This window comes from Simochromis diagramma, unplaced genomic scaffold (assembly GCF_900408965.1).
Source record: "Simochromis diagramma unplaced genomic scaffold, fSimDia1.1 OVJJ01000602.1, whole genome shotgun sequence".
NCBI classification, from domain to species: domain Eukaryota; kingdom Metazoa; phylum Chordata; class Actinopteri; order Cichliformes; family Cichlidae; genus Simochromis; species Simochromis diagramma.
Window position 1 is genome coordinate 12,676,757 of NW_024387040.1, and position 26,849 is coordinate 12,703,605.

The 26,849-nt window shown below is 40.5% G+C and overlaps 1 protein-coding gene across 4 annotated transcripts in view; it reads right to left on the reverse strand.

The window, feature by feature from the left end:
* LOC120741187 (collagen alpha-1(XVIII) chain-like) overlaps positions 1–26,849 on the reverse strand; it is a 128,735-nt gene that overhangs the window by 14,240 nt on the left and 87,646 nt on the right. For 3 of the 4 annotated variants that reach the window (XM_040043916.1, XM_040043913.1, XM_040043914.1), the window contains exons 3-15: positions 15,161–15,408; positions 14,900–15,070; positions 13,764–13,895; positions 6,751–6,825; positions 5,420–5,506; positions 4,145–4,268; positions 3,737–3,780; positions 3,169–3,348; positions 2,975–3,001; positions 2,806–2,859; positions 2,597–2,677; positions 2,073–2,120; positions 1,837–1,971 (exon numbers count right to left, since the gene is read on the reverse strand). In XM_040043916.1, the coding sequence (XP_039899850.1) occupies positions 1,837–1,971; positions 2,073–2,120; positions 2,597–2,677; positions 2,806–2,859; positions 2,975–3,001; positions 3,169–3,348; positions 3,737–3,780; positions 4,145–4,268; positions 5,420–5,506; positions 6,751–6,825; positions 13,764–13,895; positions 14,900–15,070; positions 15,161–15,408 (1,406 nt within the window). The remainder of the gene's footprint in view (positions 1–1,836; positions 1,972–2,072; positions 2,121–2,596; positions 2,678–2,805; positions 2,860–2,974; positions 3,002–3,168; positions 3,349–3,736; positions 3,781–4,144; positions 4,269–5,419; positions 5,507–6,750; positions 6,826–13,763; positions 13,896–14,899; positions 15,071–15,160; positions 15,409–26,849) is intronic. The other variant, XM_040043915.1, reaches the window with a different exon arrangement.

The window sequence follows — 26,849 nt, forward strand, 5'->3', positions numbered from 1 at the left end:
CTGTTAGTAAGAGCTTCTATAATTTAAAAAAAACAAACAAAAAGACACATTTCCCCCAACAGATGCTACAGCTGCAACCAAATTCAAGCGCTTGTTGTTCATCACTTTAGCTCCTGCCGTAAAAGCTGCGAGGATAATGGAAAGAAAGGCCTGATCCATTTACTGGTGTGTGGGTGCAAATACAAGCTTTTGAAAATGAAACATTTTCACAAGCCTCTATGTAGTCTCGTGAAAAACAAAGTACATCACATGATTTAACGACGTTTGTTTAGGCTCTCAGTTCTGGCCACAGAATTTCAATCAGGTTGAAGTCTGGACTAAGCCCAGGCCACTGCAACAACCCAATCCTTCTCTTTTTCAGTAATTATATTGTAGATTTGCTGCTATGCTTGGGATCATTGTCCTGTTGTGTAGCCTAGCTTTAGCCATTGGAGAAATACTTTCAATAAATGCTTGAGTATATAGAGGAGTTCATGACTCAGTGACTGCAAGGTGCCCAGGTCCTGTGGCTGCAAAACAAACCCAAATCATTACCCCTCCACCACTGTGCTTAATAGTTGGTATGAGATGTTTCTGCTAATATGCTGCATTTGGGTTTCATCAAATGTCCTGCTGCGCTTTATGACCAGACTTCTCTACTTTGGTCTTGTCTGTCCAAAAGAAATTGTTCCAGAACTCTTGATTAGTTTTACAAACCTAAGCCGTGCAGCCATGTTCTTTTTAGAGAGAATAGGTTTTCTCTTGGTGACCCTTCCAAAGAAGCCACACTTGTTTCAACCTTACTGTCACAAACTTTAACATCTAATATACTAACTGAGGCTTGTAGAGTCTGAAATGTGGCGCTTGGGTCAGACCTTGTGGTGAAATTGTTGGGACATCCACACTGGGGAAGATTGTGACCTTGTATTAACACACACCTGACTGCACCAGACCCACAAACTACAAACTTCTGCTTTTATAGAAGTGGTCACACTTTGTGATGATCAAATAATCAGGTGCATTTGATTAGCATTAACCTTATAAAAAGTAGTAAGGACGTACTTGATTTTTCATAGAATTTCATCGTGCTGGGAAAACTTCATTTTTCACATGATTATAAAATGAGGTGGCAGATATGTTTATGTACTGTACAATTTAACTAGTGTATGTAATGTATTTCAAAAATGGAACCACTAAGTCTTAACTGCAGACACATACAATCTTTGTTCATTCTGTGCATCAAGCAATGGCAGGAAAGCAGTAAATGAACATTTTAAATGGCATTGGGGGAAATACTGTCTTTTCAGCCCATTGTACCTGACCAGACCCTGACTCTGAATCAGACCCAGAGCCACTAAACCACTCCTCAGACACCTGAACACAGAACCCAGGTCAGAAATGAATGTTCTGAAGGCAAAGACTAAAAGAAAGATGCATTTCAAAAAAACCTTAATCACAGAAATGTTTCATGCAAAATTATGTTTTTGTTTTGTTTTGTTTTGAATAAAAACTGCTCTTGAGTTTAATTAATTCTATTGTGTGTGTCAGGTGGGTCCTTTGAAAGAGTTTTAATAGAGTTAGAGTATACCTCCTGTTTAACTTTTAGCATAAATTAGCAAATGACAAATGAGTTTGTTATGTGAGAGCAGATGTGAAATCTACTAAAATTACATTTTCAGTGTTTGTCTTGTCCTTCCAAAGAAACCATAATACTGTATAAACTTGAGCCTGTATAAACTATAATACTTGAGCTGCTAGAGTTTACAATATGTAGAAAACATATTGGTTAATTTAGTATTTTTAAGCTGCTGCATTTAGATTGGGCTCTAACAGAAAATGGACCAAGGTAAAACTCACAGGAAGTCCAGGTTCGCCCTTTGCTCCATCCCTTCCATCTTTCCCAGGAGTCCCAGGTAGTCCAGAAAAGATGTCCTCAGTAGGAGATCCTGGGGGCCCTGGCAGTCCTGGGGGACCTGGAGGCCCTGGGGGACCCTGATAACACAAGAAAACATTACAGTTATGGGAAAAATGCTCTGTAAAACAGGTAAACTATAGTGTCAGTATACAGAGACAGAGAAAGCAACTTCACTTACCCTAATAATCTCTGTGTCACTGTCAAAGTCTTCAAATCCAGAACCCTCCTGATGAACACAAAGGCAATGACCCCTCATTTAGTCAAAAGGTAAGTCACTTATACTAAAATTTTATGGTTGGTTATAACATAATGAGCCTTTTTTTTTTCTCATTCCACAATATATAAATAAATATTTTATTTTCAACTTAAAATATTTATTTTCATCCCCAGTATGAATATCACTGCTGTGTAAAAATGTTGAGGAACATAATGAAAACGATGGGCGTATCATCAGATCTGATTTCTGCTGCAACAAATGTGACTTAGCTTTAGCATCACACCAGAAAAAATACAACCTAACAAATTCATATCAACATTTGGAAATAGAATATGGGCAGTGTCTACATGAAAAGTTCACATATGAAAGTATACAGAACAGAAACAAGGATTTCACAAATAAACTGGAGCTAATTTTAGTTCCCTGTATGAATCAAACACACCTGATTTTGCTTAAACTAAGAACAAAATGAATAAATGACTGACCAGGAACACGGAGGACTTGCTGGGCTGCCCTGGAGGTCCTGGAGGACCCGGAGGGCCAGGTAGTCCAACACCAGGATCACCCTGAGAGAAACAGAAGAAAGTTTGTGTTATTTTCTACATTTCAAGGATTACTTACTTATTTCTTTAATTATATATTTAATTTTATAAGTCCATGTTAAAATTTCTGTAACCACCCTGAAGGTTTTTACCTTTTCTCCCTTAGGACCAGACTCTCCGGGTAGTCCTGGAAATCCTTTTGCTCCCTGAGAGAGATGACAATCACGGCAGTGCACATGAGCTTTCCCCTCTGAGACATTAAATAATAACTTCCACATGAAGGAAACTATATATTTGAAAGACTAGGAGGATTTTACTTACTGGTGAACCAGTTTCCCCTTTGCTTCCCTGGAGAAAAGACAAAAACAGAAAGCAAATCAATCATGTTTAAATCTGACAACACAACAGAGTAAAAAAAACCATCCTGTGCTCCGTGAACGGACGTCTGAATTGTTTAAAAATAGAAGCTTGTGAATGCCTCAAATTCAGTGCACAAACGTGCAGGTTAAACTCACAGGGTGTCCATCTTTCCCTGGAAGTCCAGGTGTGCCTGGGGGTCCCTGTGGTCCTTGTGGGCCTCGTTGTCCAGGCTCCCCTCCTTGTCCCTCTTCTGAGGCTGGTCCTGGAGGGCCTGGAGGTCCTGGGGGACCAGCTGGGCCTGGCTCCCCTTTCTGCCCTGGATAAACCTGGAGGGACTAAGGAGTTAGGATTTTTTTTTAATTTTTTTTTTATGTAGACTGCAGTCACACTAATTTAAAAAAAATAAAAGGAAAAAAAATAGGGCAGCATCAGCTGTAGTAAGTGGGACAAACTTGCTCTACAGGAAACAGTTTCCGTTTTCTCTCTCTCTCTCTCTCTCTCTCTCTCTCTCTCTCTTTAAAGCACATTTAATGTTAACCTCATCAACCACGTCACTTCCAGCCCATCTAGAGTTACAGCAGAGTACCAACCATCCCCTTTACAGTCCTTTAAAGACCTGTTTGAACTGCCTTAATTATATAAAAACTGTAATGATCTTAACCCATAATATCTTGAAACAGACACATTTATGTTATATAAATTCAGAAGATAATTCTGACTTACAGTGTCAGGTGTGGAAACTGAAGCACCTGTCTGAAATGACTTTGCTGTAACATAAAGAGAAAAAGGAAAAAACAAGCATGTTTGAGCACATTAAAAATGGCACTGCTTTGGATTTGATGAATAAAGCACAGATGAAAAGGTTGCGCATTGGATCATACGAACAAAGGAAAGGAAGCTACACTGTGTCTTCAGCAACATCTGGTGGAAACTCTTGGAAATGCAACGAAGGAGGAGCCGATTTACTCATGAATTGCAGCACAAACGAAGGGAATCATGAAATAATTTTGCTATATCACTGGTCTAATTCTGAAAATATATATATATTTTAAGTGGCAGATAACTGCTGTTTGTTGCCACAGGACAGAGTTCCTGAGACCACATTAAAACGTTTACATGAATGCATTTTACCTTGCACCGTGGTCACCTCCACTTCCTGCCCAGAACCTTCCTCAAAGTCGTCATCTTCGTCATCGCTTGTTGGCATCTCAGTGGGTGGAGGTGGGATCACAATGTAAGTGGGGGCCAGCTCTGGCTAATAACCACGATGGTAAAACAAACAAACAAACAAACAAACAAAGAAATCAGTGTGCATCTTTAGACCAACATTCAGCGCTAAACTGCATATTTTTTATATTTTTAAATGCATAATATTCTGCAATCTGGATATTACAGCACACTAGTTATAGCTGCAGCTGTGGATTAATTAAAGAGCCTTTCTTTTTTTTTTCTTTCATAATTCAACAAAGAGTCTCTGTATATGTGCACAGACAACCAAACAAGAAAAAGAAAGAAAGTGAAGCGTTTGCCACGGATGGTAGGAAATGTTTGCTCTCAGATCAGATCCAAATACAGTGTCACACTGACAGCCTCATTCCACGCATTTCTTAGATTATTCCAACATTACGTCTACAAGATGTGCTGCGATCATAAAATGTCATGACCGCACGCCTAGAAAAGCCCGCTGTCCTGCTCATGAATGATAAATAGAAATGACTGCAGATGGAAAAAAGGCTGTAAATCATTTTCTTTCCTGAAGAGAGTTTTTGATTTTAATCCATCGTCTGACAGGCCTTTGAGTGTCCAAGGGAGACGCTTATTAAGTAGCTCAGACTGCCTGGAGAAGAGGTCGCACACATCTGGATTGTGTGTTCATACAAAAGGAACTGAAATACATGTACATCAGTGAAGTCATACTTGGACCACAGATGGTGATCTGTCTGATTGAAATCTCTCTTATCTGCACTTTTAGATGGTTTCTTAGCTAGTTTCTTGGAAGACAATCACCAAAAACTCAAGTGTCTTTGACTCTGTAGCTTAAAGTTCCCAGAAAATGACTAAAAAAAATCAACTAAAAATTGATTTGTGGACTGAGTCTTAATATTAAGTTAAGTTTTTAAAGTTTTAATCAACAGGTTTATTTTAAATCACTATGGGAACATAACTTATCTATACAATGACACATTGGCCATCTTCTTTTCTTTTTTAAGTGGGCTTTTTTAGAAGCCATTTCCTTAAGCATAGTAATGTGATATTATTTGCATAAATTCATTACAGATTGCACAGAGCTGGCAGCAAATATCATCATGTTGGTGTCTCCACAGGTACTGAGAGGACAGAAGCTTTTTCATTTGTGACTCGCTTGCGCAAATAAATGGGGTAAAAACAAAACAACAGTGCACACACCATGGTGAACTCTCTCTCCTCCACAATCTTCTTCACTTCATCTTTACCCTCCATGTCTTCATCGTCACCGCTCCCGTAGCCAGAGGCCTGGAGTTGAAAAGGAGAGCAGGATAAAAGGAATTAGAAGACAAAACACAGAGAAAGTTGGAAAAGTTCAGCAGACCAAAATTCCATCTGAGTTTTTAGCTGCAGGAAGTGAAAATTAAATGAGGAAAGAGGCCAAATGTACACATAAGCAAAACAGCTTTATTCCAGAGTTTGGTTCCCACGGTTACTCACATGTTACTGATGTTTTTCACTGAAACTTATCTTTAATTTAAACAAACAAACAAACAAACAAACACTGGATATCAGAAATGATTAATGTTCTAAACAACATTATCAGGACAGACTGACTGTGGCTCGGTCAGGAATGTCAGTGTGTGTGTGTGTGTGTGTGTGTGTGTGTGTGTGTGTGTGTGTGTGTGTGTGTGTGAGTGAGAGAGAGATAGAGAGCTTGTTTATGTTGTATATTACAGCACCCTGTAAAGGTCATGACTTTTTCTTTTTGCTTTTCCTAAAAATAACCTCTGTCTCACAAGATTACGTATTCCTTCTCAGTATATTTTGTTAGCTTGCTAACACAAGAAAGGACAATATTATTGAGGAAAATTTATCTCCATAGCCGGTAGTGGGCTTGATAATGCGTGTAATTTAAGACATTTACTTTAAATGTAGTGCTCTTTAAAGATTTTAAAGGCAAGCGAATAGAAGAAAAACTGGGCAGCTCACCAAGATTTAAGAGGAATTACAAGCAAATTAAATAATTTCAAGCACATATGAAGCTGGACTTTGTATTTATGATTACACCAATCCCTGTATGTTGTAACGCCACTATAGTTACAAAACAGGTAAATTTATGACATTTTGAACATTTTCATATTTAACGTTTTACCTCTAAATGATTAAAAAAAATGTGTGAAATGACTTTTTGTCAGTCAAAAATATATAGTGTGACAGTAGGCCATTTCAAAACCAGTTGTTTCAAGCTGACCTAAAGCACTGAAAATAACCTGACACTATTTCTGGGAAGCTGTTTGACAAGATTATAAAATCTAGCTGCTTTGACCCGCTGTCACTTTCATTTGCACCAAAGCAGGTGGAATGGATTCATGATGGTTTATGCTTTTAAATGTTTAAATGTAAATGATGTATGCGGGCGTCAGAATTGAATTTTATGCAGTACGGTATGTCTACCAGCAGAGGGAGCCATAGTTCCAAGTTTGCAGTGTTTTAGAGACGTTTGAGGAGCTGAACTTTTCTCAGTTTCGAGTGTTTTCATGCAGACTCACATAAGGATCGTCCTCCTCACACTGGTCATCTGGGGCCGTGGGATCTGCCTTCAACAGCAGCTGCTGGATGGAGCCCTGGAGAGGAGAGTTCGTGTTATATTGCACGCTAATTTAATTCATTCTGTCATTAAATTTTATAGAAGCTCCGAGGACATTTTGCGCGCGCGCGCGCGCGCACGCGCACACACACTAATTTGGTCTGTCTGCATAACAGTTTATCTGTCTCTCCTTCACTCATTAGCACGCATAATTTACTGCATACACACTGAACACATTAACACACACATTCAACACTGCTGCAAACATCTGGCTGGGAAACAGGTGCATTTTTGTATCTGCTCCAAAGACAATTTTCCCATCAACCTTAAAGCACCAGCCCATAATTTTAATATTTACTTGTGGCAAATTAACACAGAAGATTGAGCTATTTCAAATCCTTTCTGTGTTTATACAATTATATAATCCTCTCATCAATTTTCTTTGTCTTAATCAAGGAGGAGGAGAGGCTGGAGACTATCCCAGCTGTGATAGGACGAGAAGCAGGGTACACCCTGGACAGGGCTATCACTGAGGGACAGATAACCATTGCTCCACCAGGAAGTAAGTTTGAGTGCCCAGAGAGAAACCATGTAGACAAAGGGAGAACACAGAAAGTATTATATGATGGATTTACATTTAAAAGGCCTGTGGAAACAAGGTAGGGAATGACTCCCCCAAGACAAGCCAGTCTCTACCCCTGTGGCCCTGTGAAGTATAAGCATGTGTAGCTAATGCTGTCGTATGTCTTAAATTATTGCCCAACTAATGATAATATATTGATCTTGAGCACATTTAGGCAACTAAATTGTTATTTTGATGAGAATTGAACTGAATTGAATTGAGTTAAATTGAATTGAATTGAACTGAATTGAACCTGCCCCATGAAGAAACATGTAACAGCGTTATTAGCTGAGCTATTTTAACTGGGCAACTTTTTTCTTTTGCTGTATGTGAGCTCATCCACAGTCTTGGATGGTGTCCCAGGATACTCTGGAGGCCGACAGAGGGAAACTGGAAGGTTGTGAAATAATGCAGCACATTTAAACCTTTCATTCTAAAAAAAAGGCTGTTTCTTTTTGGAAGTTCATGAATATTGAATTTTGGTAAGTCTCTTGTATACAGTCCATACTTGTCAGTAACCTTGAGCCAATATGTGGGATGACTCTGAAAGGTAACCTCTAGAGAAGGGTCCCATTCCCAATCCGAACTAAATTTGGTTAGAAAGAAATTTTTGGTGACCAATTTTGTCATTTTATATCATTTTAAAATGCAGGTTATGACTATTTAATGGGTGGTTTTACACTTACACAGAGATAGCTGCACCTGGTTTCTTATTTTGTAAAGGGGCGCTCTGACAGCAAGGCATCCTTGCAGAACCTTGGAGGTAATTGTGACATGTTTATGCCCTCCAAGCCCCTCGCTGGACTGTAGAGCTGTCAGCACATATAGTTGTTTTATGCTGGCAGAAACTCAAACGGTCTTTGTTTTATCATGGGAAGGATACGTGTCATGCTTTCTTCTGCTGTTAGGAAACGATGATAAATTACGCTTTATTCAGATTGTGTCATTTGTGAGGTCTGCTGTAAATACTTGTAAATACTCATAAAGGAAGGAATGCAGTTTTAGAATGAACAGAAATTAGAGAACAATATAAAGGCGCACACATGTTCAGTGATTGCAGCCGATGATAAACATGTCATAATTCTGACAAGTTATCACACAGTAAGCCAAATATCCTAAGCCATTATCTACCAATGTAAGGAGCATATCAAAGGTGGTTAAAGGTGGGTTTATTTAGTTCTCGGTCAAGGACCAGTGCACTCATAGTATAACAAAAGGTCATTTAAATCAGAGTCAGTGGTCCTGTCTTCTTATTGCATCTGTAAATACTTGCTAAAGGCAATTTCAGCCAAGTTTGTTGATACTGGGATCAGGCCAGATGACAAACAGCTGTTTTTAATGGAATGAAGGACAGCCTATGAAATTTAATGGCGGCAAAGGAGTGAGAAATAGCGATATAGGGAGAAGCAGAGAGGAAGGAGAAGGAAGGGTGGATTGGAGCTGGGGATAGTGAACCAAATCAGAGACATCTGCTTGGTGCAGTAAACAACACATCTGAAACAAACAAAGAATGTGCCACGCAACCTTTTCCGCCTCCTTTAAACGACTATAACATGTGGATTTGCCCCTACATTAAAGCCACAGCCACATGGATGAATGATTTAGTCGGTTAGTTTGTAAAAACCTTTTTTTGATTACGTGAATTTAAACACAGGAAAGCAGTTGGAGAATTTGTTGTCTTTGTTTGCTGTCTGTAGCAGCGACAACTGAACACACAGCACATCGAACAGGTGAGCACCAGTTAGTTGTTTGTAGCAGAGCATATAATTATGGTGTAAAAAACAAGCTTTACCTACCAACCAACAAACCCACAAACAAACAAATGAACCAGTGAAAAATCCAACCTAAGTACCAGGGCACCAACAAATCAACCAACTGGCCAGCCAACCAACCATCCAACCATCCAACCAACCAACCAAAAATGCTGCAAAGCTGCACCATTTATACTGTCTGCTTAATATATTGTCTAATTACCCTAGCTTTTCATTCCTTTTAATCCAGGTCTAGCAACTAAGCATCACAGGTGTCACCTCAGACTCATCTGAACATTTGTAGGTCTGGGATAAACGTGTGCTGCTCAAACCTTTATAGTCAGCTAGTGTTAAATTTCTGTCATAAGTCACCCTTGAAACAAAACAGACAACAGTAAATAAACATCATTCCTGGCACAAATTCAAGAAAACACACCAGAGAGCCTTCACACACGAGAGCTATCAGTATCGCTAATGGTACACTGCAAAACAAAGCAGTACTAGCAACTTCATTTCTTAAAAATGTAAACAAAATCAGTCTAAAAGTGAGCTGAAGATGTTAGTAAATGAGGTCGGGTGCATTGAAAATGACCGATGGAAAGGAGGCCAAGCTTCAACTGGTTTCTACAGTAAATTCACAAAAGTCAGATGATTTCAACAAAAGTTTGTATAAACAGGAGTGTGGTTGTGCACTTGGCTGCTTAGTTATACAAACATTAAAACCTGTATTTCTGCTTTTTTTTGTTTGAACGTTTTGTTATTACGCTTTATCACAAGATGACTTCTTATATTTAATTATAAGTGAATAGAAATAAATATACCCTGTCTATTGACTGTAATTTAATATAGAAGTGCATCTGTGAGTGAATCACAGTGGAAAAAGTCTGATCAGTTGCTATGGAGATAAATAACTTCATGCAGCTGTTGGCATTGCACTTAATGCTTCCTCATCTATGAGAAAGTGCAAACATTGTCTGTTTGACTTCTTTTGTTAAACTGTTACTGATGTATCTTCAAAACTTCACAGTAGCTGAAGTATTTTGCAACATATCAGCTTCTAGTTTATATAGCCACGCATGCTGCATGACATGCGCCATCGGGGCTGTTTATATATATTTTGAAGTCTGGTTATTGCTCACAGACAGACACTGGACTTTTCAGATGCCAGAGATGAGAAACTGTTGTGTGCCTGCAGTTACTGGCAGTCCCTGGACACTATGGCTGCCACAGGCCAAAGCATGTGAGAAGACATCCAAAAGGTCACTTTGCACTACTGTGTTAAAGGCCAACACACATTTTATGTTGCGCCCTACATGGCCTGTGGTTCAGTGAAGCCAGTTTAACATATGAGTAACTGGTTCAGCAAGGACGAAGATATTTATTTGTTTTTGTGTGTTCATGTAACGCTGTGGAGTAGTGCAGTGCTGCAAAGAGCTGCTGCTGCATCGTTTTGGAGGAGGATCAGTTTGAAAGTTGAACAGCTGGAAACAGACAGTTACTTCTGCTCCTCTTTTTCTGAGAGATGAGGAAAGAGGGAGGAGAGGATGCACGGAGAGAGCCAAGAAAGGAGTGAAAGAGTTTATTGGCAAGAGAAAGAACAACTCTGAGCCCCAAGTGGTGATATCATCCAGCTTTATACACGCTACATAGGGCTTAATTTATTCATGCTTAATTTATGCTACAGCAGTCGTGTACGTTTGCTGAGGTATTTGCTTATGGAGAGGCTATGTAGAGGGGTTTTAACCACCACAAACATGCTCCTGTGCATTGCACCAAAATCCCAACTGCACAGTGCTCGACATGGATGACGCTTTGCGTTCATTTAATGCCGATTGGTTGAGGCCAGACAGGCAATGCAGTGTTAGGAAAGTTCACCTGACACAGGAAAAGAGTGAAAAAACCTCAACAACAGAAAAAAAGAAAAGTATGGACAGTGGCTGTAATAAAAACTTTTCATCTTTTTAACACTGTTAATTAAGCTTTTTTTTGGACGTTACAACTTCAATCCACAGCTGGCTAATTGAACCACAACAACAAAAGCAAGAGTAGTTCACAGATGGTTGCACCACATTCTGTATTTCCAATACTGCCCCTATCTGACATCAGGCGCTTTTAGACAGATTGCCTGAGTACCTGCAGAGAGCTGTACAGTCAGCAATAAAGAGTTGAGAAATATCAACAACAAAAACCCACATGGCACAGACTGTTCATCAAGCAGGGCTCTAACAATGACGGTAACAACAAAGTTTGTAGCTAGCCAAAGTTCTGATTGGCTAGCAGGTCTTAGCCTTAGTATCCTGATAAGATAAGATAAGATTGATCGCACGGTGGGCAAATTTGTGCGTTGTTTGTGCATTATATTCAAGGTTAAAAGAAGCCTTAATTTCAGACTTCTGTGTTTTGTAATCGATTGAGTTTTAGCCTAAGAAGCAGCTGCTACAGTGAATTTGCCATTTTTTGATTGTTGCAAAGTTACTCGCATCTTCCCCAAACAATCCAACAGTCCAATCAGAGAGCAAATGTTTAAAACAAATTCTCCACTTCCATGAAACCTCGAATACAGCCATTACTACTTGTCACAATGATGTTAAACTACATTGTTTATCCTAGTTCAGCTTTAGGTAAGCGTGTGATTCGAGGCTGTCCCAGATGAAAAATGACCAACGTGAAAGACTTTTGTCGATATTTTAATCATGGTCCTACATCACAAAGTGAAATAGCTTCAAATGTGGGTAACTATAATTTGCTAGCAACCAGTAGGCTGATATTAAACAGTGTAGATGTACAGTATGTGGCCTTAAGTTGGGTAAAATAATAGAACAGAATAGAATAGAAATTGTACGTACAATGGAATTGTGGCACAAGAAACACTGAAAGCAGAGGAACTTTTTGCTCTTTCTAAAAGTTGTTGTAATGCAGCTACACTGGCATTTTTAGTCAGGATATTACAAAAAATATTTTGTTTCCACAAGGCTTTGGCAGGATGCCAGCAGCTATGACTCATGGGATAAAACAGCAGTAATTTAGTCTCAATTAAAATGAAACTGAAATTGAATTGCAGGGGAAAGAAACCTCACATTTCTAATGGTCTATAATCCCGTATTGCCCTATAACACCAATATAAGTCCTCCTCTATTAAATACATCACTTTATGTACTTTAGACAGCCTGAAAGGGTTACTGGAAATCATTATTCATAAATTAAACACAGACCAAGATATACAAGATTTGAAATGATGCTAGAGCGAGGTTGCTTTACATCTACAATGAAACTGTAGCTCCTGGTGATCTACGTACGTACGTCAGCGTTGGTTTTAAACCACAATAGGTAGGAGAAACCTAACAGATTGTTTCAGCGGTGAAATGAACTCCCCTCAGAGACCAAAAAAATTCCTGAATAAACACACTCTGCCTCCCCGGCTCATTATATTTCTTTGAAACTCTCCTCACGTTTCACAAATAAAATCTTAATGACAGAGAGCCCCCCCCAAAAAAACAAAAACCCAAAAGCTGCTTTGTGATAAGGATTTCTTTCCACTGTTGTGGAAATGGAACATCTTGTAGTCTGTTCGTCTCATGAACTTGGATAAAAAAAGAATTCACGAGAACAAAAGGTTAAAAAGTGGCAAAGAAGAGGACTATATTTTGTTTTTAAAGTCACAGGTCGTGTGCTTTTCTAGTTCAGCCACCGGTCGTGGGTTGATTTATTCGGGAAAAGTACTGTTGGCATGTTTTCTAAAATGAACTTAGGTCTCTTCTTATTAAAATGTAATATTCTGACAGTTCACTGAAGATGTTTTAGATAGATATCTTGATGACATAACAGATATTTTCTGACCCACACTAATACAAACTATTTCCCCCATAGATATGCAAAAAAAAGCTATTTTCTTCATCATATCTGCAGTCGCAATGTGATGAACAAAGCCGAATTACAAAACAACAAATCATAGATAATGGGGACGAAAGTGCTGAAGCTTTTACTGGTTTATTTTCTTTTATAGAGCACTGCTTGCACAGGCCAGCGTTGCACATGGATTTGATTTCTCAGCACTTCTCGATAACACGTACTTGCTATAAATGCAGAGGGATATTTTTAACTATCGTGAGGGATTTTAGCCTCCACCCTTTAATATTTACTATTGTTTGATTTCTCATCTTTATAGGGAAAGAATTGGCAGCCGTAATCACAGGTGCACTCAGTTTAAATCATTCAAAAATGAGACTACTAGCCCTGGTGCACATATGTAAGTAAGCAGCCTGTCATTTAGGAGCTCTCATAGGACAAAGAAGTGCTCATGAGTACACTTGGTCATTCATTCCTCGCCTCCCGTGGCAGTCGTAAAGCTGCCAACGAAGACTATTGTGTTCATGTCTCAGATGTAAAGTCGGCAACTGTCCAAACACCACATTTGTTTCTGCAACTAGCCGTGGATTCAATATTCATTTCAAAGTCATTGATCCAAACCCACTGACGCTTGGGATGAGGAATAAGCACAGCAGAAATGCAGCTGTTGTACAGAGCTGACAAAAGACAGTGTAGGAAGTACCGAAGCGCTCACGTGGCTAGAAGGGACACAAACACGCACACATCGACACTTACCACAAACCTCTGCAGGCCCGTACCCCCGGCGTTCCCTACAAAGATCCCTGAGCTGGACTCGAAGGTCAGAGGCTGAGCACTCCTGATGAAGGCAACCCGGTGGTATTCCTCACAGTCCATGTAGAGGCGCACCTACGTGTTGGGACAAGTGCACATGCTTGAGCTTTAAAACCATAAGAAAAAAAGGGAAAATGTAATTGTATGGAACAGATGATCTGTGCAAACATCTTTATTCCTTGCATTTAGGCACACAGTAAGTGTATGTCTGAATTTTGTAACATAATACTCACATGTAAGGTCCGAAAACGAGAAAACTATTTAGCAGCCTGTTGCCATGTTGGTGTTTTAAAACCACATATGACAATACAGTAGCAACTTGCCAATCACAAGGTAGGCTGACCTAAAGAATATCACGCTTTATCCATTCTTTTGACTCTAATGCAGACTATAATTTACAAAAAGAGCATCACACGCAAAACAGGACTTTAAACTATAGATTGAGACCACAAACTCTGGAAAGTGTTTCCTGAGGTCACAGATAAAGATGCTGATTGATCATTTTTCCATAAACTTTTATATCTCAGACTTTGTTTTAGAAACATGAGTCACCCCCTGCTGGCCATAAGAAATAATGCAGGTTTAAGATGCTTGTGACTCAGACCTTGAAGGTATATCTACCTTATATATAGTGTCTATGTGCAGAAAGGAATTGGATTTATCCACAAAGTGCAATGAAGCGCAGATGCACAGCAGTCACACAGCTCAGTTTCAAATAGCTTGTCCACAAAGAAAGCAAGGCGAGGTTATGTTACAAATCAAGTTGCCAAATCTCACTTTAACATAGCATAGAGTACACCAAGAGATAATTAGCATAACATCTTTAATCTCCCACCGTCCAAAGACATGCAGCTTGTGGGGATAGGTTGATTGGATAATCCAAATTGTCACTAGGTGTGAATGAATGTGAGTGTGAATGGTTGTCTGTCCCTGTGTGTTGGCCCTGTGACAGACTGGCGACCTATCCAGGGTGTACCCCGCCTCTCGCCCTATGACAGCTGGGATGGGCTCCAGCACCCCCCGCGACCCTGAAAAGGATAAGCGGAAGCGAATGGATGGATGGATGGATCTTTAATCACCTCTGAACCCTGCACAGTGAGTGTAAACCTCGCCCATCTTCCTGTCAGGTCACCCATTTTGAATGAAGCAGCTTCCTGGGTGCGGCCTCTTGTTTCTGCGTCGGTGTAGTACAGTACGACTCTCTGGGAGCCATCCTCCACTTCAGACAAAGCCACACCTAATTGTACAATCTGAAGAACATAAAACATGTAGAAAAGCTTTAATATTTTCCTGGAAGGGAGCAAAAAACAAAGAAGAGACGTGGTGAACAGTGTCCTCACTTTCTGATATGCATCGGTGATGGCGAACAGCACGCCGCCTTGCCGGGTGGTCGGTTTGGCTGTGACTGTGATGGCAAAGTCGTGATAGAACGGATCGGGGATGAATGACTTTGTAAGCCGCCCCACGTTGGCCTCCGGGCCGAAGCTGTAAGCGGGGTAACCCTCGAAGCCTGTGACGAAGGAGACGGAGGGAGGGAGGGGAATGCCAATTAACTCTGTCAGGTCCAAAGCTCCTCGAGGACCGCGGTCTGCAATAGACGAGCAGAAAGGAGGAAGAATCTTGTTAGAGGAGGGAAAAAATATAATACTCATCCAAAAAAACAACAACCCCAAAACAAAACAAGAATTAACACAAACTGATGTCAGGAAATTCAGTCCAGGACAAACACGGAAACACTACCTGCGTCTAATTACTTCATATATAGGTAAGAGAGATCTGTGAGCAAATAACTGTGTTTATATACAAACACACACAAAAGCTCGCAACACTGAAATTCATTCTCTAAACATTTGTATGCAAACGCTGATCAAAAACACTCACAAACATCACTGGAAATAATAAGAGATGAGACACTCCAGCTTCTGGCACCTAGTCCTTGACAAAATAATCAAGCTGCCATGTGTTATTTGGTGTGCTTTGTGTTTTGATGGGTGCTTGAAGGTGATTGAGTACACAGTCCATAGAGGGCAGGAGACTAGTGGCAGTCTACAGCTCATATTTACTTCTGGGCCCCCTAGTGGGTTAATCCACTGGGGTCAGAGAGAAATGTTGCTCTAGAAATCCAAGCATTCCACAGCTGTGGACAGAGAGTGTAGGTGTGCTACACTCATCAAGTGTCATCTTTCGGCTGCCGAGACCACTGAAAAGATAAATGTATAAAAATGATAATTGATGTACAGAAAAGTCGTCTGTTTCAAGCCGTCTAACGTTTGTCTTGAAACATTTTGGAGTTTGTCAGACATAACCGATAAAGTTTGAGAAGGAGCTTCCATCCTAACCATCATTATCATAGCTGCACAGTATTCATGCATGCAGGACTCTGCCACAATGTGTGTGGTGACTAACCCCCCTCCCCACCGAATAACATGAAAACCTATTTAGCAAACGCTCACAACGCTCTCCCTTTGTCACAAATGTGCAGGCCGTCTCCCCCACACCTGGTTCTCTTTAGTAGGAAGACCCTAGGAACAATCGTCTGTTCTTTCAGTACGTATGGGCAACGAGATATAGAGCTTGGGCATCTGGAAGGCATTAAGCAAAACTAATACACACATGCTGTGCAGTGGCAGCTCCTGTAAATTAGACGTACCGTGTGGCGTGTGTACGTCTGTGTGCAGAGGAGCGGCAAAGACAAAAGAGGGGGGAAAGAGAAAGAGAGGCCGAGACAGCGAGTGCAAGCATCAAGTCTTCCACAAGCATGATGTGTGCGTGCCCGTGTGTGGCCAGTAAATCTCCCTGCTGGAGGCCAGGCACACTTCTTCCCCCTCCTTCATTAATTGGATTGAAACTGCTACAGACTGTGGCAATTAAAAAATAACAGCGAAGAGGAACCCACACCACTCTCCTGTGTAATGCCCACTGCAGCCAAGCTCTGTAATTTCACTACCAGGTTAGAGTTACTTTTACTGAAATGGGATACAAAAGTTGGTCTCCTCTTTTTTCCACCATTTCCTCAAAGATCTTTATCTTCACACAAAGTCAAAATATGCCATTTCAGATTTTCTTGACTTTGTGTGAGTCGAAGATTGGAAAACTTAGCCGATTTCTCATACAATAGTGACACGTAAATCCCAAGCCATGCCCTAAAATGTAACCTGCTTTGTCATTATTGTACACTGGAGTTGTCATTAGGCAACCAGAAGACTAACAAAATATCACCCCATGTCCATCTTTCATATACAGTCCATGATGTTTTATCATTACTAGATTCCTACACCAGCAAAGCCAAAAGGCATCTAAGTAATCTGATTGCATTGTAATGTAAGATTGTTTGGAAGTGCAAGCGACGTACAAGAAGTGCATCCCAACTCACTAAACGATGTCAGCGTGTACAGCGTGTTAAGAGGACTTTAACTCGGGAAGCTGTAATTATTAAGGTGATACATTTTAATTCAAGAAAGCTTAAACAAGCACTGAGAAATATTTTCCAAGTATTCTTTGACCAATTTCTTATTCCAAAAAGATCCTTGGAATCAGAAAATTAGTGACTGGATTGTTGGCTGCTTCATCTCCAGACGTGAACATTGCTCTATATCTTCTCTCGGTTGTCAGTGGTTAAACTTCGCCAAAGAACTTCTGCCAAAATTCCCACAGAGCTGCCTGTCACTCGCTGCGTCTTTTGCCCGAGAGTGACTTCACTGCAGATGTTCCTCCACTAGGTCAGACAGCTGGACCGATCACCATGGAAATGTGACTACACTCGCTGTGTTAGCTCTAGTTCTCATGATGCAGCAGGACCCTGTGATTGTACTGGGTCATGCATGATCCCAGTGCCACATTTGTAAGCCGGCAGCTGATCGCGTCAAAGGAATATTCATATCTGTGAATAAGGAAAGTAGAGCAGTGAAAATTTAAAACATCCCAGAGCAAAAAAAGATGTCAGCTGCGAGAACCTTGTGACTAATTCTGGTCAGGGTGTGACTCTTCTCAGACTAATCTGCTTTGGCTCAGTCTGAGCACCATCTGTACTGGAACAGGGCACGAGAATGAGAGCAGAGGAAGGCTCAGGAGATACAGTACGAGTCCTCCAGCTAGCTAGCATTCACAGTAATAACTTCAAGGTGTATAAATGAACTACAGTGGTGCCACATGACTGAGTCACTGAGGAATAGTACTGGGTTTAGTCAGGTGAACTCCCTTTTCTTAAGAAAAAGGGAGGGAATTAGGAAGAAAATGAAAAGCAAAGCAAATGTTATTAATTTCACAAGATACTGTTTGCTCACAGTGCTTCTAAACAACTGGGTTTAAATGTAAATAAAGTTACAGACTTTATATTATATTTCCAGTTCAGGATTTCATGTTATTGTAAGGAGGCAGCACAGTGGTGTGGTGTTTAGCACCATTGCCTCACAATAAGAAGTTCTTGGGTTTGAATCCAGATGAACAGATGGATGGATGCCACCAACAAGCAAATGCTTTTCTTCTATATGAAGAAAATTCATTACACTGAAAATCGTCTACAGATGGCTCGACTAACGGCAGCTGCAGAAGGCAGAAGGAATGGGAAAGGCTTCAATACTAAAGAAATCACTGTATCAAGTGGAGGAAGCGAGGCTGAGGAACAGTGTGAATTACAACTCTCCAATGTAGCCATGTATTGTAAAAGTAAAGTGTTCTTTCACAAGGAAATGAATGTGTAATCAAACGTGTGTGTGTGTGTGTGTGTGTGTGTGTGTGTGTGTGTGTGTGTGTGTGTGTGTGTGTGTGTGTGTGTCTTTTCTGTGTGTTTACAGAGAAGCTTGTGTTTGCATGTCTGCTTTCTGTCCAAATGAGCAACGCTCTATCCAAACACTGCTATCTCTGCAAGACAGAGAATGAGTCTGCCTCTGAATAGAAGAAAGTGTCTTTAAGAGTGACTTCAAACTCATGAGAAATGTTGGCATTTCCCATAAAATTATGGCCTGGATAACAATGTCACATCGCTGGCGCAAGCCATACTTGCAAGGCAGCTGTATGATTGTGTCAGATTTTTCTGCCATTTCAATGATATATCAACCTGACACAGATTATACTCAGGGAAATGTTTCAATAGTTTCATGGAAAAACTGAAGAATTCTGATTTCTTTGTTCTGGATTTTGGCTTCTTCTCCTACACCAGTGCTGATGTGGAGGTTCTGTGTGCAGTGCTGGTATTCATGGTGCAGAGCTTTGGTGCATAACAGTGATGCCACCAGTGGAGCAGGCATAAATGAACCCACTGTATCTGGGATGGGAGCTGGGATAATCAGCACATGTCCTTGTGGTGTGTTTGGAAAGGGGGAAAAAAAGGGATTGCATCCATCCTTTCATAACTTATAACTTGACTTACAAGTAACAAATCAATAACCAGCTACTCGTCCATGGGTGACTCCAACTTCACCATCTATTAGACTAACTATTAGACATATGCTCCACTTGCTACAGGCTTTGGTTGGTGCATGCTTGCAGCAGATCTCCAGAGCAGGTGGAGGACTACTGTTGCTAGTTGCATTGCATGATTGTGGCAATATGTCTGTGGCAAAAGAAATAAAAAAAGACCAAAAAATAACAAGACATGTGACTTCTTCCTCATAATTGTGTTTTAAGACACAGGACTCATAATAATCAGTAAGAGAGTAACAAATTCCACAGGCTGAAAATGAAAATAAAGGCAACCGTACATGTATCTGTGCAACTAGTCTTCTTATTAGAGAAAAGCCCTCGCCATACTGGACCCAAAATAGAGCAATGCTTTACTAAATCACTTGAGTGCACATGTGGGTAGCGTGTCCATGTCCGCAGTGATTGTTTTTGGTGTGTACGAGATTAGAGGATGAAATATGGTTAGGGGGCCATAGCTGGTTTTCATACCAAATGTATAATCTGTATTTCAAAGATAAAACTATTTATTAGTGGCAGTTTATTTTATACGATCAGGAAAGCACACAGTACAATAATATAGTCTTTTCTCCTAAGTGAATTTGCTGCTTGAATCAAAATATCCATGTCATGTCATGGAGATTTTGATATTTTAATATGGGGGCAGCATGGCGGCGCCGTGGTTAGCACCGTTGCCTCACAGCAAGAAATTCCTTGGGTCAAATCCACCATCTCGCCTTTCTGTGTGGAGTCTGCATCTTCTCCTTGTGTCTGTATTGGTTTGTTCGGCTGCTCCGGCTTCCCCCCACAGTCCAATGATATGCATGGTGTTAGGTTAATTGGTGATTATGAATTTGCCATAGTGTGGGTGAGTGAATGATTGTCTGTCTCTCTGTCTTAGCCATGTGACAAGCAGGTGACCTGTCCACGATGAGCCCCGCCTGTCACCCTGCGGCAGCTAGGATAGACTCCAGCCCTCTCTATCCCCTGTGACCCTGAACTGGATAAGCGGAAGAAAATGGACTGATGGATGGATGGAAATCAAAATATGCAAATAGGAGTCCATCTGAATAAAAACCGATGAAATTAAAGCACAGATCTCTGCAAAAGTTAATGAAACACTCCAAGTAATGCTTTGTGCTTCTTTTTTTCTTAAACTAATGCCATCTGTTTAATAAATCACACATTTACACACAGACTCGCATAATTATGTAAAAATTCACTTAAAGCCTACTTTCACACCTCTTCTTTAATATAACGGGGTCAGGGCACTTCCATCACCCAAAGCTAGACAAATAACAGCAAACACTGGAACACTCTCACACTGACAAAATACATTGTATGTCTGGTGGGTGGATGCACCTTGAAATGGATCTTTTTATTTTCTTAGGAGTCACAAAAATTTGGTGATGATGGATACAGTCTGAATGATGCCAGTCAAAGTTACTCAGCTGTCAGTTAGTCTGCGACAGTTTGAAATGAGCTGTCACATCTGATCCAGGACTTTAGAATCTAATCAAACCACTCAAATCTTTTCACATACTATGACAGGAACCTCACCAGATCAGACACATATTATATATGTGCACAAAATCTTCTCTCAGCACAATGATCCCATGACAAATACTCAAACCTTATGCAACCACTTAGAGATGAAAGGCGTTGCTGTTACACAGCAACTTCTCTGTGGCTTGGAGTCACACCACATCTCACAGAACACTCATCTCTCCCTGACTCGAGCTCGCCTTGAAATCATTTTAACCCTTCGCTTTTCCACACACCTTTTAGCTTTAATGAGTCGCACTCATACAATCCCAGCGAGAGTCCTCTCTCGCCAGCAGAGTTTTAAACATTACATATCTGATTTTCCTCTAAATGAAAGGAAGACAGCTGCTAACAATTTTGTCACCAGGCAACAAAAGATCTAGAGCCAAAAAAAATATTAAAATGAATGACGGCTAATTCAAAAGATATGAAATCAACTGCAGATATGCATGACTGGTAATTGTTGTAAAAGTTTGTTTGTCATATTTCCAGCTTTAGTGCTTGGGTTTGATTTAATGCTCAGATCAGATTTTGCTGCTCACGTTGAATTGTGGTCATTGTCAGATTCCTGTGTTAACCAGTCACAGTCCTGAACTGACCAACATGAGCAACAAGACAACTTCTCCTGCTTTATGCTGTTCTACAGACATAAACACACTGGCCACTGAAGGTTTCCAGTTGATGTGCAGCAGAAGCCATGGCAGAGAGGACGAGGATAGAGAAAGACAACCCTTTAATGAAGGCTTTTTTTATGGAGCAATGGCTGCTTCTTCTGGATGGGTGTATGTGTGGATGCAGAGGGAGAAGCCAGGAGGTTTTGGATCATGATCTGATTGGCTTTGCTGAAACTGATTTCATCCAAAATTTAAGGATGTGAAGGAGCACTTAACTACATCTGTCTACATAAGTCTCCTGGCAAGGCTGTTCGGTTAAGCGAGTGACATAAAAGTCAAATGAATTCTGATTTTCAGATTTAAAAAAACATTTTGAAAAAGTGTCACATATAAGGATCAAATTCAGGCCCTAGAGAAACATTCTCTCTTTCTTTTTTATGGACTGTGACAGTTACTTAAAAATTGTTTGATTTGGAAAAGGGGTATAAAAAATTCCCAGATAAACATGAATTTCCATTATTTTTCCACACTACAAGTGGTTGGGCCTCCTAGATATAATGAAGACCACCCACATGCAGTGGATTTATATTTAGTTTCAGACAACTCGATCAGTTTCCTACAATCTCATTTTGAAACGATGAGATGTTGATGAGAGCCAGTTAGCTCTGGTTCTTCCCGTCTTGTGTTTCCCTACAAGCAGGCTGTTCGGGATGTTGTGGCGGTCCTTGATAAAACCTAGATGTCAGCTGTCAGCTGGTCTTTGTTTTTCTCTGGCTATCCAATCCTACTGTAGCTGAAGAGCAACTCGAACCAAAGACTGAAAAAAGTGCAGATCTGTTACCATGACACTGAGTTCACTGATGCTGCTGCTAGCACAACAAGGAGTACTATCACCAGACAGACAGCTGGAGCTTGTCAGAGGGAGGAGGAGCTCACTGGGGAGGTGGTTGATTGCTAATCCATCGCTCATTGTCACAAATATAAAGTGTGGTTTGGCCACCTTTTAAGTCATGATTTCCCTCTCTGTCTTGCTAGATAAAAAAAAGTCACATCTCACATCCTTTCATTCAAAAGTATCACAACTTTTAAATTATGTCAGCCATGCTGTGAGAAATACAAAATCTCTGAGACTACACAGCACTGCCAGGTGTGAGACCAGGTCAGTGTCACTATTAAGAAAAACGCAGCAGAAATGAGTCAATAGATCTTGTTTAGGGTGGTGTTGGAAATAAAGACACTTCTCTCTTTATCAACATCTGACACAGAGAATAAGCCTGCATGTGTGTGGAAGCGTGTCTCTCTTGATTTTAGACATTGCACTTTGCTTCTTGTAACATTTATGTTTGTAATCCTCGAAAAAGGGCACATCCTGTTGTTCATTCCACCAAATCTAATTGTCATGCTCGAATTATTTATTTTTAAAAACTTTGTGACCTCCACATTCTCCCTCAAATCCCTTGAATGACACGCTCATGTTCTTGTGGGTTTATGAGACACATAACTCCAAAGAATGAGGCAGAAAGTGATAAGCGTGTCGTGGACATGTGGCTGTCGTGTTCAAGGAGAAATGTGAGGTTCGTATGTCTCAGGAATGAAGTAGCACCTGCATGTGTGGCTCTCCTGTATGTTAGGAATGCGATGCTCAGAAAAAAGGAGGCCTGTGTGCACAGGAACAGACTAATGCACAAAGAATGCCTCAAAGTCAGCAAGCTACCAGATTTGTTCAATTCAGTGCGGCATTTCAGACGAGGTTTATCCGAAACAGACAGCTTGTGGTCGATAATGCATCTTTATTTATTGATCCCAGAGGGGAAACGGATTACACGGTGTTGCAAGCACCTCGCTGCAGCAACCGAACCACAAGCCACACATGGAGACAATACTGTGAAGATTATGATTTGTATGGGAAAATGTCTCCTACTGTTTAAAGTCTGGATTCACCCAAATATTGGGGAAAAGTCTTTCAAATGCTATTTAGCCACAAAGATATAGGCTTGGTTTCTGTCTATTGTAGAGTCAAACCGAATCTTGTTTGATGCACTAAAACGAAGAAATGTGTTTCAGATTCAGTGTTCTGTAATCCCGTTTTCCTTCTGTACATTACTGTAGGTTTAAAGTCAGGATTGCAACAGAGTACTGTAAATTCCCCCTAGATAAACCATGAGGGAGCACAGTTACAATAGAGTCCTTCATATATTCAGAAAGGCAAACAGACATCACAGCCAAACGCGGTTTCCGAAGGGGGGGATTTACCTCTTACAGCTTTAATGTACAGCAGAGGCATGAAAGGAGCTTGTTCCCAGCCCCCCAAAATGTCAGGATGACCAGGGAGTTTTCTTCATCTAAAGAGACTTTTGCAAAAGTTACCAACCTTTGCAAAAGACGAAATCACACAGCATAAACTATTGAAAATGTGTAATGTTTAATGTTTTGACTTTTTTCCAAGTTATGATGACAAGCAGTTGGCTCCAGCTGTCCTCAAAGTGGCAAGATATTTTCCGCAATAAAGCCAACAATGAGTTCATGCTCTAATAGCCCCTGAAAAAAGGACATCAACAGCACAGCTGATTATCCTATAAAATGGAAACAGCTTTTACAGCCATTTAAATTTCAGCAGCTTGTAAGACGAACCAGATGGTTTACAGGAATCTGAATAAATCGTGGCATCCACGCTCATGGAAAAGAGCCATGTGCGTATCTACTGGTATTTTAATTATATATGAAAAAAACCTTTACACCGTTGCTTCCCTTATTAAGACTCCATTTGATCACTTTTATTAACATACAGGACTGTACAGTAGAGCCAGCCTCCACCAGACAAGTGAGAGAATCGGACAGCAAAAAAATTATTAGGCAATTTCCTGTTCAGATTTTTGGAAACTTTTGAAATAACAGAGGAAACAGGATGCAACACGCGTTGCCTGATATTGAGTAAACGAGCTGCAATTCCCTATCAGTGGCTGATTACATGCACAAAGTATTCATGTTGCAGCTGCGCAGGAAATAAACTTCAGTAATCCAGCTGGAGAAGAAACAAAATGACCTGCCTACACAAATTTATTGTTACCAGTAATCACATCCAAATATTGTGTGCAGAATTTCATAACAAATCAGTTTTCCATGACCCATTATCTTCTTGGCTTGGCATCTAAAACAAAACCTCTGCCCACATCCTCAGATAAGTCTTGCTCAGAGCTTCGGCCATCACTGGTACTTTGGTGCAGTCTGAACGGTCTCGGTATGCAGGCATAAGCTGCTAGTTCCCATGAGTGATAAAGGAAAATCCATCCTTCTGTTTTTTTTCTGCTTATCCAATTCAGGATCATGGTTGGCTGGAGCCTATACCAGCTGTCGTAGGGCAAGAGATACTCCCTGGACAGGTCGTCAGTCTATTGAGGGACTAACACAGAGGACAGATAACAATTCAAATTCACACCTTTGACTGATTTAGAATTGCTAATTAACATAACATGAATGTTTTTGGACTGTGGGAGGAAGCCAGAACCCACGCAAACATGGGGAGGAAACAAACACCACACAGAAAGGCCCCGGCCTTCGAGTAAATTCAAACACAACGCTGTGCCATTAAAGGATAAATAAAAGAAAGTGCAATTATTTCATTCGGCAGAGGACAATGAACCCCAAACCAGGAATGTTTTCAAGGAAATTCTACAGTAGTCAAAAATAATAGAATAATGCCAGGGGGAAATAGGCTGCATGGAGAGCTAATGATAAGTGGATTTTGTCACATACAGTAATACAGACTGGAAACACTGTGTTTTAGAACCAGTTTTGTTTCTTCAGTGATGATGACTGTTGTTGAGTGCAGGGGTAGCTTCATCTGAAAATCTACAGCAAACAATTGCAAAACTGACAACTCTTTTTAACACGTTTATCTAGCCACAGTTAGTATAATGCAGTCCTGAAATGAACTGAAAAGTGTTGCAGTTTTGTTTGAAAAATGTTGTTTTTGTTCCCCGTGAACAAAAATTTGCAATCCAAGAAATGACTCGCTGTACCTACCGCAGCAAAATTAGGCAACACATTCTCTCTGAACCCCGTTGATGCCATCTGCAGTAATAAAACCACCAAGCTGTGATTTGTTATTACAGAGACTACACACCATGATGCTTTTCTGCTTGTCTGAAAGCTTTATAAAGACAATTGTCTGTGCAGGTGAAAAGTGTCCAGTTTGTGGACCTCACCTCAGTTTTACACAGAGTTTAAAATGAGAAAATAAGCTGCAAAAGTGAATGCATTACCAGACTGAAATCTTGTTTTAACAAGTTTTTTTTAAAAAGCCCACACTTTGCACATGGACACAACAGGAGCCTTATGTCTGTTTGGTAAAGTGAGGTCTGGAGTCGGCGTTCAAGGCGCTGAGGAGTGAGCGGAGCGCATTCTTGTGTTTCATCCAAAATTCATCTCGGGGAGCAGGGCAATGAGGCAGACCAGCTTCTCCTCAGCCGGTGGTCTTTGTGGACTATGGCCCACTTAATATATGTTAATGTATACAGCGGAAAGCTGTTAAACATGCACTGACTTAGGTTTTTTGATCATCTCTTTGATCAACGCGCCACCCGTAAATTGCTCAGTTTGTACACTGTTTGCATTAGCATAAAACTGCAGAGGATGTGGACTTGAGTCAAATGGGTTATGCACATTACAAAGTAACCACCAGATCCATTAAATATTCACAAAGCACACAAATAGCTGACTGTTAGGATGCATTACGGAAGCTAAAGTGCAAATTTTTTGCCCTTTAGTCTCCCCAAAAGGAGGCAATAATTAAAAATCACGTCAACATCCGTCCAGAAGAAGCTGTGCTGCAGACTGGCCGATGCTTAAGTGGAGTTTAGTGGAAACACTGCTGCATATTTTACAAAAGGTTAAAAGGTCTAAGTGTGACTAAACAAGACTGTGGAAGAGGAGCATGCAGTGCTTTCTTAATGAAAACAGGGTAAAGCATCTCGGAGGGGGGGGGTCATGAAGGTTAAAGCAGAATGTGCTTACAAGGTCACGATTCACGAGATGTTAGACTTCAAAAACCTTGTTTTTCTATGAAAATGATAAATTTGCCAACATTAGAGTTGAAAGCTAAGAAACCTATTTGGCTCTGTAATACAAGAATTGAGAGTGTCCTGCAGATCGGGACCTGTTTTGGTCAGAGTATGAACCAGTGACTCAAGACTCTGGAGTGTTCCCTTTTTAAGTCAAAAGACATGACAGGAGCTGGGTCACTGATAAGGGTCTTTTTTCTCCATGTCTGTACAAGCTGGCAGATCCGGGGCTGAAGAGAGCCAAAAGACAAATAGTTGTGCAGTCAAGTTAGCAGTGCCAAGTACACACTGTCCTAGCTGTAACACACATGCATGCAAAAACACTGCGGCCACCTCCCTGCTGCTTCAGAGTTGTTGTTTTTTGTTTTTTTTTATCTTAAATCTCAACATGGGGCACCAACTTGGCAGCATTG